We start from the raw sequence: 16,465 nt of genomic DNA, 5'->3' as shown, positions 1-16,465 counted from the left end.
AATCAAAGTTCCTGCTGCTGAACTAGAGAAAGATGTTCAGCTGGCAGGGCTTTGTTTATAAATTTTTATCAACACAACTAATATACTACTTTATCCTAAAGCAAAAAATAAATAAATAGAATTTTTTTTTCTACCTTTGTTGTCTGGTTTCTGCTTTCCACATCTTCTCATTCAATTCCTTCCATCAACTGTGTGTCTTCTCTCTGTGTCTTCCATTTGCTGTTACTGTGCCTCTCCCTTCCCCCCCCCAATTGGTCTAGCACCCATCTTCTTCCCTCCGCTCCCCCATAGTCTGGCATCTGCCTTCTTCCCATTTTGTCTTCCACATTTCCCTTCAGGGTCTGTTCCTCTCCACCCTCCTTCAATGTCTGTCCTATTCTTTTCCACCTCCACCCTTCCCTCCCTCCTTTAACATCTGTTCCTTTCTACCACCCTTCAGCTCCTCTCGCGTGGCCTATCTATCTACCTTCCTCCCTCTTATTTTCATGGCACGTTACAATGTAATTTGTGCAAGCCACTGGAGCCTGCGAGCTCGGTCCCTGTCCCATCGCCACAAACCATCTTGCTTCTGTGCTCCTATTTTCCCCATTTCTAATATCTCCCCTATGTATCTGCCATTGCACCCCCCCCCTGTGTCCATATACCATCCCCATGGCATGTCCCCTTTATGTCTCTGTCCCTATGCCCCATGCACATAATTTCCCCTCTTTCTGTTACCTTCCTGTGTCCAGATTTCCCCTATCTTCCTCTTCCATATCAGTGTGTCTCTTCTTTTCAACCCCATCTAGCTTTTTTCCCTCTTTCTTCCCCCCCTGCTTCTAGCATCTGGCTCACCTGCCTGTCCTTTCCTTTCTTTCCTGCTGTGGGTTTTTCTTTCTGTCTTCATCCCCTTGGCCCAGAATTCTTTTCCCTTTCACTCCCTCCTTCCAGTTTGAGCCGGGAACACGAGCGATCGCACGGTCCCCGCAGCCACCACCCGCCTGCCCAATCGATCCTACTGTTTAGCCAGCTCTCTCCCTTCTCCTCACCTTAGTTTGTAGGTTTTCTTTTTCGGCGACCTGCATGCTTTCCCAAAGAGCCGCACACGCGCGGCTGCTCAGTGTTCAATCTTCTGCTCTGCTGCAACTTCCTGTTTCCGGTTGCGTCAGAGCAGAAGATCGAAACTGAGCAGCAGCGGGTGCGCGGCTCTTTGATAGCGTGCGGGTCGCCAAAAAAGAAAGCCTACAAACTAAGGTGAGGAGAAGGGAGAGAGCTGGTTAAAAACTAGGATCGATTGGGCAGGCGGGTGGTGGCTGCGGGGACCGCGCGATCCTTCATGCCTCACTGCGGGGACAAGACCATTCACCGCTCCACGGGGCGGTGAATGGCCTTGTCCCCGTCCCCGCAGCGACTGCTATTTTTCGTTCCCCGTTTCAGCGGGTTACCCGCGGCTAAACGCGGTGGCTGCGGGTAAACCGCCACCGTGTCATTCTCTAGTGCAGTGTTCTCCCCAGAAATTTTTTCCAACCAGGTTGCATGAAAAAGTAGCCGGGTGGGGCAGGATGAGGAAATTTGGTGGTGGGGAAAATTAAATGTGTACTATTTTTATTAGTTAATTATTATTAATTATTTTCCAATGCTCAATATGACTTACTTTTTTAAGGTTTGATACTTGTGCCAAATATTTTTATTAAATTTAAGAAGTATCCAATTCTCTCTCTCTCTACCCCTTCCACCTACTGTCCATCCTCTCTCTGCCCCTTCCATCCACCGTCCACCCTCTCTTCAATACAGCATCTTCCCTCTTTCTATGTCCCTTCAATAAACTATATCCTGTGCCCTTTCTCTCCTTTGAACACGATTCATTTTAACTTCACTCCCTCTCCATTTTTCTGTCTCTACTCCCTCCCCTATGCTCTGGCATCTTTCTCCTCCTTTCCTTCCTTCCAACTGCATCCCATGGTCTGGCATCTCTCTCCTCTCCTATCTCTCCCTCTCCCTCCTTGCTCTGGTACCTCCTCTCCTTCCTTTCCCTCTGGTCTTGCATTTGTCTCCTTAGTTTCTCTTCCCTCCCTCCATGCCCTGGCATCTCTCTCCTTCCATCTCCCCCTCCATTATCTGGCATCTCCTCTCCTTCCCTCCTTCCTTCCTTCCTTCCTTCCTTCCTTCCTTCTATTTTTATTAAATTTAAGAAGTATCCAATTCTCTCTCTCTCTACCCCTTCCACCTACTGTCCATCCTCTCTCTGCCCCTTCCATCCACCGTCCACCCTCTCTTCAATACAGCATCTTCCCTCTTTCTATATCCCTTCAATAAACTATATCCTGTGCCCTTTCTCTCCTTTGAACACGATTCATTTTAACTTCACCCCCTCTCCATTTTTCTGTCTCTACTCCCTCCCCTATGCTCTGGCATCTTTCTCCTCCTTTCCTTCCTTCCCACTGCATCCCATGGTCTGGCATCTCTCTCCTCTCCTATCTCTCCCTCTCCCTCCTTGCTCTGGCACCTCCTCTCCTTCCTTTCCCTCTGGTCTTGCATTTGTCTCCTTAGTTTCTCTTCCCTCCCTCCATGCCCTGGCATCTCTCTCCTTCCATCTCCCCCTCCATTATCTGGCATCTCCTCTCCTTTCTTTCTCTCCCTCCCTCCTTCCTTCCTTCCTTTCCCTTCCCCTCCCCTGGTCTGGCATCTATCTCCCTCCCCCCTCCATGGTCTGGTATCTCCTTCCCTTTCCATCCCTCCCTCCCATGGTCTTGGCATCTATCTTTCCTCTCCCTTCCCTGGTCTTCCTCCCCCCAATTGGGTGCAGCAGCTGCATTTTCTTCCCCCCCCCTTCCCTGTCTCACACACCCATCAGCAGCTCAGCATTCACAACTTGCTGCTCTTGCTTGATTTGGGCCTTCCTCGCTGCTGGGTCCCACCTACTTTCTATTTCCACAAAGGCAGGACCTGGCAGCAAGGAAGACCCGAAGCAAGCAAGAACAGCAAGTTGTAAGATTCTCTCCCTCCTTTCGACTCCCTCTCTGTCCTATTTTCCACCTTAGCCTATAGCGAAATGAACTCATGCTTTGGGGCTGTAATGCTAACACTGTTCGTGCTGGCTTCCCTTCTCCTCCCTCCCCCCATGACATAACTTCCAGTTTCAGAGCATGGGTTCAATCAAGCCCAGTAGCCTGTTCTCACAATGGCCAATCCAGGTCACTTGTACCTGGCCAAAACCCAAGAAGTAGCAATATTCCATGCTACCGTTCCAGGGCAAGCAGTGGCTTCCCCCATGTCTTTTTCAATAACAGACTACGAACTTTTCCTCCAGGAACTTGTCTAAACCTTTCTTAAAACCAGCTACATTAACTGCTCTTACCACATCCTCTGGCAATGCATTCCAGAGCTTAACTATTCTCTGAGTGAAAAAAATTTCCTCCTATTGGTTTTAAAAGTATTTCTTTGTAACTTCATCAAGAAGATGGAAATGTGATAGGTAACTGAAAAGTAAAAAAGAGAAAGGTAAGAAAGAGGCAGTTAGTGAGCTTGAGCTAGGACCTATCAGAGAGAGGAAAAGTCTCTTTTGTTTGTTTACACCACAGCACCTATGTGGAGTTGGAGAGGGCAAAGATGGTCGTGGTGAAGAGGCTACAAAAATAAAACCACCAGGCCATTAAAAAAAAAAGAAAACGCCCGATTCAGCAGGAAAAGTGAATTGAATAAAAAAAATCAATTTAATAGGCCAAATCGAAAATTTTTTTCCCCTGAATCGGGCAGCAAATTAAAATGTAAAAAAAATGGAATTACTGTAATCAGTTAATTGAGCAGAGATTAAATATAAAGCACCCCAAAAAACACGATAAAATGAACTCTTTGTTGTAATTAACTCCAAACTCAAAAGGTTCACTTCATAATGAAAGGACAACTCAAACTTTTATACAACCTTTATGACCCAATACAATGCTAGGTGCTGAATTCCACATTCAAATAGATCTGTATGAGGTCATGCTCCTCTCAAGGGTATGTCCATTTTATGCTGATAGTGACACCACAGGTAAGTTGAAAACCCCCAGAAGCCAGATTGCCCATGCACCTAAAACGTGGTGCTTGGGTACAGGAGCTGCAGAACATTGCAACAGACAAGAAAGAGAGAAAGCTGAAGGAGGTGAGAGTCAAAACTAGAAAGAGTACAAAATCTTTTTTTTTTTTTTTTCTAGTATCCTAGTTCACTGATCATGATCAACTCTCAACTCATGGGGGGGAGTTAAACCCCCCCTCCTTGGCACTTTCATTTTGTGGACATTACTGCTTTCTAATTTACTAATCCTAAAAACCATGTGTTTTTCCTGTACTTATTTTCTAAATCACAAAAGAAAGTTCTAGTATTCAAGAAAACAGAAGACCTATTTGATAGGTCAGATATCAGATATAACAGAAAAAAATGTTATAGGCAACTAACCTTAATGAGGGGAAAAAAACCCTCTAAACTTCTAGATCACGATTTTTAACAGAAGCAGCAGGATAAAGATTTTAATTAACACATATTAGGTGAGCAAAAAAGGGTATGAGCTGTAGAAAGATTAAACAATTATAAAACTGAATATTAATGCAGGTCAAATCGGCAACCAGAGTCAACAAACATTAAATTCACTTTACCTTGATAGGAGCTGTAGAAAACTTAACTTTGCGCTGGACCTTCTTCCTCAGAAATCCCGATAACCACAGGACAATGGCGCGCCGACAATCACACTGAAACCTGACATTCTCAAGGCGTATTTCAGAGCTTCAAGCTCTTTCATGCAGGGAACCCTTTTTCTGAATCTCCGTACTGTACCTTCCTTTCTACCGAAGGTGGTTTCCACCTTCCATGTCAACCAAGTGGTTTGTTTGCCTGCATTTCCACAGGCCCCGAGCGGAAGCTGGACGTCAAGAGTCTTGCTCCACTATTTGGAGAGGATTAATGATTTTTGGCTGTCTGATCATCTTTGTCCTCGCTGCTCTGCCTCAACATGGTTGCCCGGTGTCTAAGACCTCGATTGCTCGATGGATTCATATGGTCATTTCCGCGTATTATATTGCCTGTGGCAAGCAACCGCCAGTTTCCCTTAAAGCCCATTTGACTAGAAGTGTTGCTGTTTCATGGGCAGAGGCTCACGTGATTCATCCAAATGAAATTTGCAGGACAGCTACTTGGTCTTCTCTTCATACCTTAACCCGGTTTTACCGAGTGGATGTGGCATTTCGTTCTGATCCTGCTTTTAGGACCTCTGTTTTGCGGGCAGGCTCTTCTGTCCCTCTCTAGACACTGCCATTGCTTTGGTACGTCACCTAGTGTACTGAATCTGGATGGGGATGTAACAAAATGGAAGATTAAGTTTACACCTTCGATAATCTTTCTGTTAGTCCCTAGAGGATTCAATATGGCCCGCCTTCTCTGTGTAAGCTCAGTTATTCTGAATCACCTGTTTTCTACCTCGGTTATTCTTCTTAGAGGCTTGAGGATCTTCCAGCCAGAAGACGGATCTTGTGGGGCATTCACTCCTCTGTGAGTATGCATACTGCCAAAGGTTGTTTTTCATGTGGGTGCTCATTGCACACAGCAGGTTAGTTCTACGTTGTTCCTCAATGTTTTTCTTTGAGTTTATTGTTTAATTTCTTCTTTTTTTTTTTGCAGAGAAGACCAGTTCAGAAATGATGTTGCTGAGGCACTTTCCTAGTCTCCCTTTCCTTGTCATGGATTTGTTCAGATATGTTACTTGGCTTTGGGGCTGAACTACAAGGGGCTCTAACTCTCTCACTAAGGTGGGAGGAGCATGTGCTCAGAAAAGTGTTATGGTTTCTGCAACTCCCAGATTGCAGGAAGGGATTGAACACCTAGCGTACTGAATCCATCAGGGACTAACAAAGAAGATTATTGAAGGTGTAAACCTAATCTCCCATTCCAAGCCCACTGCTGGCCCAGATATTCATTGCCAGTGCCTTGATGTAATTAGATTCAATTCTCAGCGTTCAGTGGCTTTAAAACTACTACCCGTTATGGGCTGAAATATCGGGGGCAAGAAATCAGTGAAAATTATTTTCTCTTGCTCCTAATGTAAAGATTTTGGTGGGCAACCATGTTTTCAATGATTGTTACCAGCCTACCTGCAATATTAGAAACATAGAAACGTGATGGCAGATAAAGGCCAAATGACCCATCCAGTCTGCCCACCCACAGCATCCATTATTGCCTCCTCTTCCTAAATGATCCCATATGCCTGTCCCACATTTTCTTGAATTCAGACAGTCTTTGTCTCCACCACCTTTACCGGGAGAGTATTCTATGCATCAGTCACCCTTTCTGCATCAGTACATCAAGCTCTGTCCCAGGCAGTATTCAAATCGAAGCTAAAAGCCCACTCTTTGAGGTTGCTTTTAACTCCTAATCCCCACTTGCTTGTAAAGCACCCATGCCTGAGAAACTTCCTAACCCCACTACTTGTCCTGTTTTATCTGTTTGATTAGATTGTAAGCTCTACTGTGTAGGGACTATCTCTTGTACAGTGCTGCATATGTCTAGCAGCTCTTTAGCAATTAGTCTGCCCATTCTTACTACTACTTAATGGGCACGTTTCTTAAAACTTGTTCTTGCATCCACCAACTTTTCAATGAAGAAAATATTTACTTTATTATTTCACCATAGGGCAACCTGAAGCCTGTGGGCTGAATGCAGCCCACAAGACCAGTGGAAAAATATACAGAAAATGCCATTAACAAGATTTTTTTTGTTGATTTTAAACACTGACTTGGGCAAATATTTTCAAACAGCAGTTCTTTTCTATAATTTTTAGTTACATTTTTACATATTTATTATAAGTGGTCTATGGAATTCTGTGCTTTTCTAATTCAGAAATTATATCGTTTATTTAACTTGATAATACCGCTTTAGTTGCACAATTCAAAACGGTTTACAATAAAATGAAAACCGCTTTGAACCTCACGGTATAGCGGTATATAAGAAATCAGATTAAAAAAGAACACCATTAAAAATAGGAAAATATACTACATTCATACAAAAGAAACATAAAAACATTCAAAACTCAACACTACAAAAATGTGTTCTTCATTAGTTTTCACAATTAAGCATAATGTTGTGGCTCGCCAAGGATAGTACTGATATTCATGTGGCCCTTTTTATAGAGGTTGCTTACATCTGCTTTAGCATCTATCCTTCTTGAGCCTTGTTCTAGAAATTCCACTGAAAAAATACTTGCCTTGTGCGTTAATATTCTTAAGATATCACATGTATTTTATTCTTTTAACAGTTTCATGTTTTTCATTGGTGAAGGGATAAAAATTCAGATTGAGTTATATGATGGGAATGTAAGTACTGTATATACTCAAATATAAGATGAGACCCCCATTTTCCCCAAAAAAGGAGGAAAAATGGTTCACCCAAATATAAGTCGAGTGGCTTAATATTCAAGTGTCCTGCCCTGCCAGGTTCTGCACTCAGTCCCATTCCCTACCAGGCTGTGAACCAAGCCCCCCTCCCTGCCAGGCTCTGAACACTGTCCCACCTTCCTTCCCTGTACCCTCTTCCCCCTAAAAAGAGCCAACCTCATCAGTGATGTCACAATGACTTGATTGTCCCGTATTCCCCTCTGCCCTCTAACCCAGCCAGCAGATTAACCCTTCCCCTTAACTTAAACCACCTACTGGTAGGCCAGGACAGGAGGGATCCCTTCCGTCTCCTGCCCCGTCCGTCCGACACTAATAATTACCACCTTTCCTCCCTCGCGTACCTGTTCCCTGGTGGTCCAGCATGTATCCCGCGCTGAAATCCTCTCAAAGATTGTAAATGTAGTAGCCAATGGTGCACCCAGGCCGGCATGCAGCAGCGAGCTTTTCGTGCTGCCGGCTGTCCCTGCACTGCTCCTTGATAGGCTGCCGCGAGAACTGTGAATCCCACGAGAACTTGTGGCAGCCTATCAAGGAGCGGTGCAGGGCTGGCTGGCAGCATGAAAAGCTCGCTGCTGTGTGCCGGCCCAGGTGCGCCGCTGGCTACTACATTTACAATCTTCAGGAGGATTTCAGCACGGGATACTCGGGAGGGAAGGAGGGAGGGTGGTAATTATTAGTGCCGGCCAGGGCAGGAGACGGGAGGGATCCCTCCTGTCCCAGCCTAAGGAAGTCCTGGAGGGTTTCGTGTGGTCACTGGGGGATGACCCGAATATAAACCAGGACCCCCATTTTTGGGCCAATTTTTTGTCCCCAAAATCCCAGTTTATATTTGAGTATATATGGTAATTGTCATCCATTAATTCCACAAAGCTAAGTGTTTTCTAGTTCTGGAGGAACATACTGTTCTTGAAAGCCATTTCAACTTCAGGAAGTAAAGTGGCAGTAAATGAAATGTGATAAACTGAGCAAACATGCTAACCTTTTGTCACCATTATGTGTTAGAGGGAAAGTGTTCACTTTTAGTTTGTTTTCAGGCTCAAAATGCAATGGTTGTGCTTGGTATATAATGGGAAGGCAAAATACCGTAGTTATACTTTGCTACTACAGTAAGCTTTACTTTAAGGGAGCATGCAACCTTAGTAGTGTCTCTGGTGTAAAGAAGGGATAAGCAATTCTGGTCATCAGGTGTTGCAGGCTGGTTATCAAGACATTCACACTGAAAATGTACATACATATAAGATGCATTTGCACAGACTACCTTCATTATATGTATATTCATGGTAGACAACTCCAGTCAGTTTTCAAGATGGCTAGCTGTGGTGTAAAGCGTAACATTGCTTCTGCCTGTTGTTTGCTTTTCAGAATCTTGGGGCATGAGGAATCAAGCTGTGTGGGGTTAACTTCTTGTTCATAACTGTGTGGTTTTTAACTCTGCAAGCTCCATGTCTTTAAAGGCCTTATCTCGATACTGTCCTATCAGTATTGTCCTTTAAATTGTAGTTCAAGGTGAGCTAACATTCAGATAAAGTAGATATTTTCCAGCCTCCTAGGGAGGAGTCTAAGGAAGTCTCTGCCAAAAACAATGGCCAATCTGAGACTTTCTTAGACTCCTCCCTCAGCCAATCAGGGCCTTAGGCCCCTCCCCGTGCATCACAGTTGGTGTAGGAGGAGGCCTGGAGCAGGAGGGACTGATCACCCCTCCTGCTCCCAATGATTTTAAAGATACGGGGAGGGGGGTGGGCTCGGCCTGGCCGGCCGAGCTGATGATGGAGGGAAGTAGGCCGGGCTCAGCCAGGACAGGTTTGAGATGGCAGGAGGAAGCACTTGGGGGGGGGGGGGTAGGTTAACCAAGCAGTTATTTTGCGTGTATAATACATGCAAAATATCTGCCCGATTAAAAAATAAATAAAAAGAGCCGGCAGAAGCCCTGACAGCAGTGACAGGAGGCTGCTTCTCCTGTCACTATTGTCAGGGTCTGTGCATGCTCAAGGATTGCTCTCTAGCGATCCATGCCGTGGGTGGGGGCATGTCAATGATCGTCCCCATTTGTATGCAGGCCTTTTGTGACTTCGTCGGCTTGCATGCAGTCGGGAACAAATCGGACACTGAATTGAATTTTAGTAAATCTAGCCCATTGTGGTTTAAATGGTATGCTGAATTAAATTCAGGTGTGTTTTTTTATTTTTTTAAATTGCCATGCCTTTTTTTTGTCTAGTTTTGCACTGGTATCCATTGTTATGATTTTAATTTTATGAGAAACATTTTAGAAATTGGGAATTTTTTCAACAGAAATATTTTCTGTTATAGAATATTACTGAGGTTTTCATATTTATCTTGTGCAGAAAACCTGTTAATTAAAAACTAATTGGCCTTGTTGACCCTTTAATTGTCCTCTGTGGAGTTTACAGTTTGCTAATTTGTTAATTTAATTTAAGTCCTAATCCTTTATCATAAGGAGTTGTGTTCAGTTTTGCAAATGAAGTATTTACTTTACAGAACTTCAGTTTTTGAATATCCTAATTCACTCTTCAGTTTTAGTTGGCAGTGTAAACTGGCATTAAGCAATTGAAAGTTGAACTGTAAGATTTATTTGGAGGGTTGGGGTAGGAATGTTATAAGCAGGGGACCTATCTTGCAGAGATTTGTGTATATAGTTAAATCTGTATGATATGAGGATTAACTCATTTTCTGTTCCTGAAGGTTAACTTGGAATGCTAGTTTTATCTTCCTTGTTTGAGGGAGAGGTAAGCGTGTTAGTTTTGTTTCTTATGCCATATAAAAGTTACACAAGTTCTAGAAACTCTTATCATTTTTCCCCACAGGTGACTGTTAAAGGCTTCACTCCTTTGCTTCAGTTTGCTTACACCTCTAAGCTTCTTTTAAATAAAGATAATGTATCTGAAGTCAGTAAATGTGCAGAAATATTGGCTGTACATAACATAGAGGCATCGTGCTTCCAGTTTCTAAAATTCAAGTTTTCGGAAATTGAAAATCAGCAGCAAGATTGCCCCAGAAAGAAATGCTGTAAATCATTCTGTGAAAAAGTAAGCCAGAAAATTTCCTGTGTTGATCCTGGTGATTTAGAAATAGATGAAGTTGAAGAATTTTTGGTTAATGAGCACCTCGACATTCCTTGTTCAAAGTTTCACAGATGTCAAAGTGATGAAGTGTCTGCTCACTTTCAAGACGGTGCTAGTCAAGGATGTGAGGCCTTCTGCTTAGAGAAGCATAATACTGCTGGCTTCTCTTCCCTTTGCCCAAAATACAGGAAGTTCCAAAAAGCTTTTAAAAGTGGCCAGATCTGCTCTCTAGGTGCCACTTCCAGTTCTCAGGATGTTCAGTCCATGTCAGGTCAATCTCTTGATAACAGTGTTTTTCAGAAATCCCAAGAGAGTACAGATACTAAAAAGAAATCAAGATGTGAACCAGATTCAGTTGAAATGCAAAAGATAACAGGGACAGAAGATTTAGAATCTGAAACTGATGCATTATACCCGAGTGCATTATGTTCTATAGAACAAGCTGATGATCTTACTTTATCTTCAAATTCTGATGTGGGACGTCATGGCTTTAATTCAGTGCCTTTTCCATCCAGTTATGAGCCATGTGGTCTACACAACAGTGAGCCTGGACTTGCTGAGAGAAGTTCAGCAGACACTGGAAATGGGCATGAAATCCACAAAGAAAATTTGAGCCCTCAACAGGCTCCAGAAAATTTGAGCCCTCAACAGGCTCCAGCACCTGCCTCAGGTATGGAAGAAGAAAATAACTTAAGTCTAACTAATCTCAGCACTGTAGAGAGAGAAGTAGCTGAACACTTAGCCAAAGGGTTCTGGAATGAAATTTATAATACTGAAACAACATGCCAGGCACCATTGTCACCTGCAGCAAGAGTGTGTGCAGAACAGATCAACTCAGAAAAAAAATCTGAGTGTCCATGGCTAGGTATGAGAATTGGTGAAAGTCCCGAAAGAACGTTTACAACACTCAGTTCTGTGCAATGCCCTTTTATTAATACGCTGGCAACTGAGGGTTGTTCAAATAGTTCTGACTTAAGTAGTGGAGATTATGTCAAGGAGAAACAGCAAGAAAAATGCCTTTACTCTTGTGTTGTAACTTTGGGAGAAGAGTCTGAAACTGATACCGAAGGAGACAGCGAATCATGTTCAACAAAAGAACAGGAATGCGAGGTGAGAATTCTTCCTATTTCTTCAAATCTGTTTAATGCTCAGTGGTCTTTTGCAATTTTATATTTTGGCCCAGATTCACTAAAGATAGCAATTTAATCGCTGTTGGCCAATTTTAAAACAGCGATTGATTCACTATCTTTATTGCATGCAAATGATTTGCACGCAAACTCCTGACTCAATCGCTCTCTGAGCGATTGAGTCAGGGCAAAACCCTGACACTAGTGACAAGAGAAGCAGCCTCCTGTCACTGCTGTCAGGGCTTCTCCTAGCTTTTTTAAATTTATGGGCCAGATATTTTGCATGTATTACACACACAAAATATCAGCCCAATAAAAAAAATATATAGAAAAAGCCCCTCATCTCCCAATAAAGTTCCCCCTGCCACCCCCACCACTTCAAAATTATGGCAGTAGAGATTCTCACTCTCTCCTGCCATTGGGCTGATTCCCAATTCACCCACCCACCAAAAAACAAACGGCAGGAGGGATGCCGACTCCCTCCTGCCACTGGATGCCCTGTTCCCCTCTCCCTTCCTTGCCGGTACCTGTAAAAGTTGGGAGCAGGAGGGGTGCTCAGTCCCTCCTGCTCTGCACCCCTCCTGCTCTGTAGCCTCCCGAGATGCATCTGGGCCTTAGGCTACATCCTGGTGCATCATGTGATGTACGGGGAGGGGCCTAAGGCCCCTTTGGCTCAGGCACCTCAGGCCCTTCCCAAGGGAGGAGCCGGAGGCACCTGAGCCAATCAAAGACCGCCATTTGTGGGAAGGCAGGCCCAGCCGGCTGGAGGCAGGAAGGTTGCCTCCGGCCGGCCAATGTTTTAAGGTGGAGAGGAGTTTGGGGGGGGGGGATGTGGGGTTCCAGCAGGAGGGACTGGACATCCCTCCTGCTGGTGATGTATGGGGGAGGTGGGGGTGTTCTGGCAGGAGGGACTGGGAATCCCTTGCCACACGATAAGCTCAACAGCCACATCTGCTTACAATGTTGTACGGCTGCCTAAGGATAGTTCCGGGCCAAGGCTCACCTTTAGGTGGGCTTGCGTGCCTCCCTAGGCTCCGGAAGCACCTACAATGTAGGTGGCCTGCCTCGGGAGGTGAGTTTTTAGTTAAAAAAAAAAAAGTGCATCCCAATTGGCTGGTTAGGCAGCAGTTGGCCACCTACAATCGGGATGCCGTGTATAGAATTTGGCCCTTAGATTTCAATAGGTATGCATTGGAAGAAAGGTGGAAGAAGAGATATGATAAGACATTTAATATCTCTGTTGCATAAATATACAAGAGGCAAGTATGTTTCAGCTGAGAGGAAATGCTGGAATGTTTAGGAGGGTTTAGGATGAAGGTGAAACGAGAGAGACTTGAGATTAAACCAAGGAAATACTTTTTACAAAAATGGTAGCGGATGTATGGAATGGCCTCCCAGTGGAAGTGGTAGAGCTAAAGACAATTTGAATATAAGAAAGCATGGAACACGCATGTATGATCTCTTAAGGAAGAGTAACGGATAGTGGGTAGTTGGCAGACTTGATAGCCATATGGTCTTTATCTGCCATCATTTTCTATGTTTGTTTGACATGGACCAAATAAACTGGACACTTAAATGCCAGAAAATAACATAGTGAATACAATTTTAACATGAAAATCTATGAAACTGTGCCCAACTGCTAAAGAATCTTGAAAAAAAATCTGCTTTATTAAATTAAGAGCTGTGATTATACACTTCATGCATAGCATACCAAAAGAACCAGTTTGAGAAATACTATACTATAAAGGGCTAGAAATGTGGCTCAGACTTTTTCATGCTGCTTTACAGTTATGGTAAGAACCTATTTGCAGCCTTCAATTATTTCATCAAATAATATATTAGTTTTTTGTTCATAACTTTAATATTACTTTTTATATAATTCATCATGCTGCAAAATGCCTTTTTGTATGTATTTATTTACTTATATTGCAGGTGAAATTGCCATTTAATACGCAAAGAATCATTTCACTTTCTAGAAATGATTTTCAGTCATTGCTGAAAATGTATAAACTGACTCCTGAGCAGTTGGACTATGTCCACGATATACGTCGCCGAAGTAAAAATAGAATTGCAGCACAGCGCTGTCGTAAGAGAAAACTTGATTGCATACAGAACCTGGAGAGTGAAATAGAAAAACTGGTATGTATCAAAGCATACTGATTATGTACATATAGCCAATGAAATAGAATTATTTTATTGTACTTCACACAAAATGGCCTGTGAAAATTTTGCTCTTAATTAACATCTGATCATTAAAAGAAGAGTACTTTGTATCACACCTTTTGTTTTTGTTTTTTTTGAAACAGTTTGAATTGTTTGAACCATTTTGATATAGATTCACATAGGACTCCTTTTACTAAGCTGCGGTAGCGTTTATAGCGCACGCTAACCCTGCGCTACGCGGAAAAACTAACGCCAGCTCAATGGAGGTGTTAGCGTCTAGTGTGTGCGGCATTGTAACGCACGCTAAGCGCTCGCTGAAACCGCTAGCACAGCTTAGTAAAAGGAGCCCTTAGTTTTTCTGCGTAGTGCGAGGATTAGCGCGCGCTAATCACGCTACCGCAGCTTAGTAAAAGGAGCCCATAATATAAAGGCCTGATAATAAACTACTTGTCAGTTAAGATAACTGAAGACTTCTTGTTTTTATATTGGGATAGACCTGGAGGAAGCCACTTCTTGTCCTGGAAATGTTGATACTGTTTGGGTTTCTGCAAGTACTAGTGACCTGGAATGGCCACTGTTGGAAACTGGATATTGGGCTAGATCAGTGGTAGGCAAATTCTTTAGTCAAAACAGCCAAAGATCAGCAGTACAATGATTAAGCTTTCTTTTGAGAGCCATACCCCGTGCCAGCTTGCGCTATGACGGCTAAGTCAATCCAACTGACACCCTGCTCGCCCTCACGTAGTCGAAATCAATTCGTGGCAGAGCCTAGAGAATGACACTGGAAAAAAATTTATCTCCTTCCCTGCCCCGTCCCCGCGAGCTAGGTCCCTGTTCCCACAAACCATCTGATCCCATCCACACAAGCCTCGAATAGTTTTATACTGAACTTATTATATTAAAGTATAAAAGAAACAATATTCTGTACAACTGTCAATTTATAAATCAGCGTCTTCTCCCCACTCTCTTTTCCCCATTTCCCTTCAGCATCCTCAACCCACTCTTTCTCCACTTCCCTTCAGTGCACGCACATAAAAACAAGCAAGCAATTTTATATCATTTTCATTCTATTCATTCATAGAAATTAAAGTCTAAATAATGCCAGTCACATAACAAAACATGATTTTACAAAAATAATTCCCTGCATAGTCAAGCCTACAAGGATTACTACATGTCTTTCAGCCGCTCCCCTCCCTCCCCCTTACCTTCGTGGCCAAGTCAAAATGAACTACCAATAATAAAATTTTTAAAAACACAAGCACACTGTACTCAGAGAAAGTGTAAATTATCATTTATATTCCGCGGGCTTTCAAAGAGGTCAAGGCAGATGACTTTATGCAATGTCACCTCAGTAACAACTATACAAAAATAGACAAATATACCCCCTCCCTTTTTACTAAACTGTGATAGCGGTTTTTAGTGCAGGGAGCTGCGCTGAATACCCTGCGCTGCTCTTGATGCTCATAGGCTCCCTGCGCTAAAAAACGCTATTGCGGTTTATTAAAAGGGGGCCATAGTGCAAAATATAGACAGCAGATATAAATTCTCAAAATGGACACATTTTGATCACTAAATTGAAAATAAAATAATTTTTCCTACCTTTGTTGTCTTGTCTGGTAATTTCATCAGCCTCTGGTTGCACTTTATTCTTCTGACTGTGCATCCAATATTTCTTTCCTTCTTTCAGCCTCCTGTATGCTTCCTCTCCTCCAGATCTCATTCCCTCCCCCTGTCCCCTTCTTTCTTTCTCTCTCTCTCCATACCCCCTTTCTGTATGTCTGTCTTTCTCTCTCCATGCATGCCCACGTTCTGTCTGTCTCCCTATCTTTCTCTCTCCATGCCCCCTTTCTGTCTGTCTCCCTTCTTTCTTTCTCTCTCCATGCATGCCCACTTTCTTTCTTTCTTTTTTTCTCCCTACCCTCCCCCAAGCCACCGCCACCGGGGAATAGGCTGCCACTGCCGCCATCGGGGAACAGGTCGCTGCCGAGTTCTGAGCTCTCCCTGCTTTCCTTCCCCATAAAGAGGACGCTGAAGCGCCGGGCCAACCAACTTTTGCCATCCGACAACAATTCTGACATCGGAGAGGAAGTTCCGGGCCAGCCAGGCAGTGATTGGCTGGCCCGGAACTTCCTCTCTGATGTCAGAATTGACGTCGGGTGGTGAAAGTTGTCCAGCCCGGCCCTTCAGCGTCCTCTTTACAGGGAAGGGAAGCAGATTGGGCACCCCTGCTCTAGCTAGCTGAACTGCGAGCCACACTCAAGTTTGCCGACCACTGGACTAGATGTACCATTGGTCTGACCCAGTATGGTTATTTATGTTACGTTCTTATGGAGAAGCTTATTCGAATGTTTTGGGAAGCCACTACTTAACTACTTTTCCCATTCTACATTTAAGGCAGTGGTCTCAATAAACTCGTGGCCCGCCAGGTACTATTTTGAGGCCCCTCAGTATGTTTATCATAATCACAAAAGTAAAATAAAACAGTTTCTCTTTAGCTATAAATTACAATATTATTAAGACTTAGCTAAAAGGAAAGATTTATAAACTATAAAGAGTTTTACCTCATGCAAAATTGTCATTTCTTTAATAAGACATTAACTGTTTTTTCTGAGACTCTTCAAGTACCTACAAATCCAAAATGTGGCCCTGCAAAGGGTTTGAGTTTGAGACCACTGATTTAAGGGAACTAGGGTG

At 43.4% G+C, this 16,465-nt stretch overlaps 1 protein-coding gene across 3 annotated transcripts in view; it reads left to right on the top strand.

The window, feature by feature from the left end:
* The window catches only part of BACH1 (BTB domain and CNC homolog 1), a 45,330-nt gene that overhangs the window by 17,555 nt on the left and 11,310 nt on the right, over nt 1–16,465 (top strand). For all 3 annotated transcript variants that reach the window (XM_033941919.1, XM_033941920.1, XM_033941921.1), the window contains exons 4-5: nt 10,224–11,591; nt 13,541–13,747. In XM_033941919.1, coding sequence (XP_033797810.1) covers nt 10,224–11,591; nt 13,541–13,747 — 1,575 coding nt within the window. The remainder of the gene's footprint in view (nt 1–10,223; nt 11,592–13,540; nt 13,748–16,465) is intronic.

This window comes from Geotrypetes seraphini, chromosome 4 (assembly GCF_902459505.1).
Source record: "Geotrypetes seraphini chromosome 4, aGeoSer1.1, whole genome shotgun sequence".
NCBI lineage: Eukaryota > Metazoa > Chordata > Amphibia > Gymnophiona > Dermophiidae > Geotrypetes > Geotrypetes seraphini.
The sequence above is the reverse complement of the archived record's forward strand: the minus strand, read 5'-3'. Positions and strand labels throughout refer to the sequence as shown.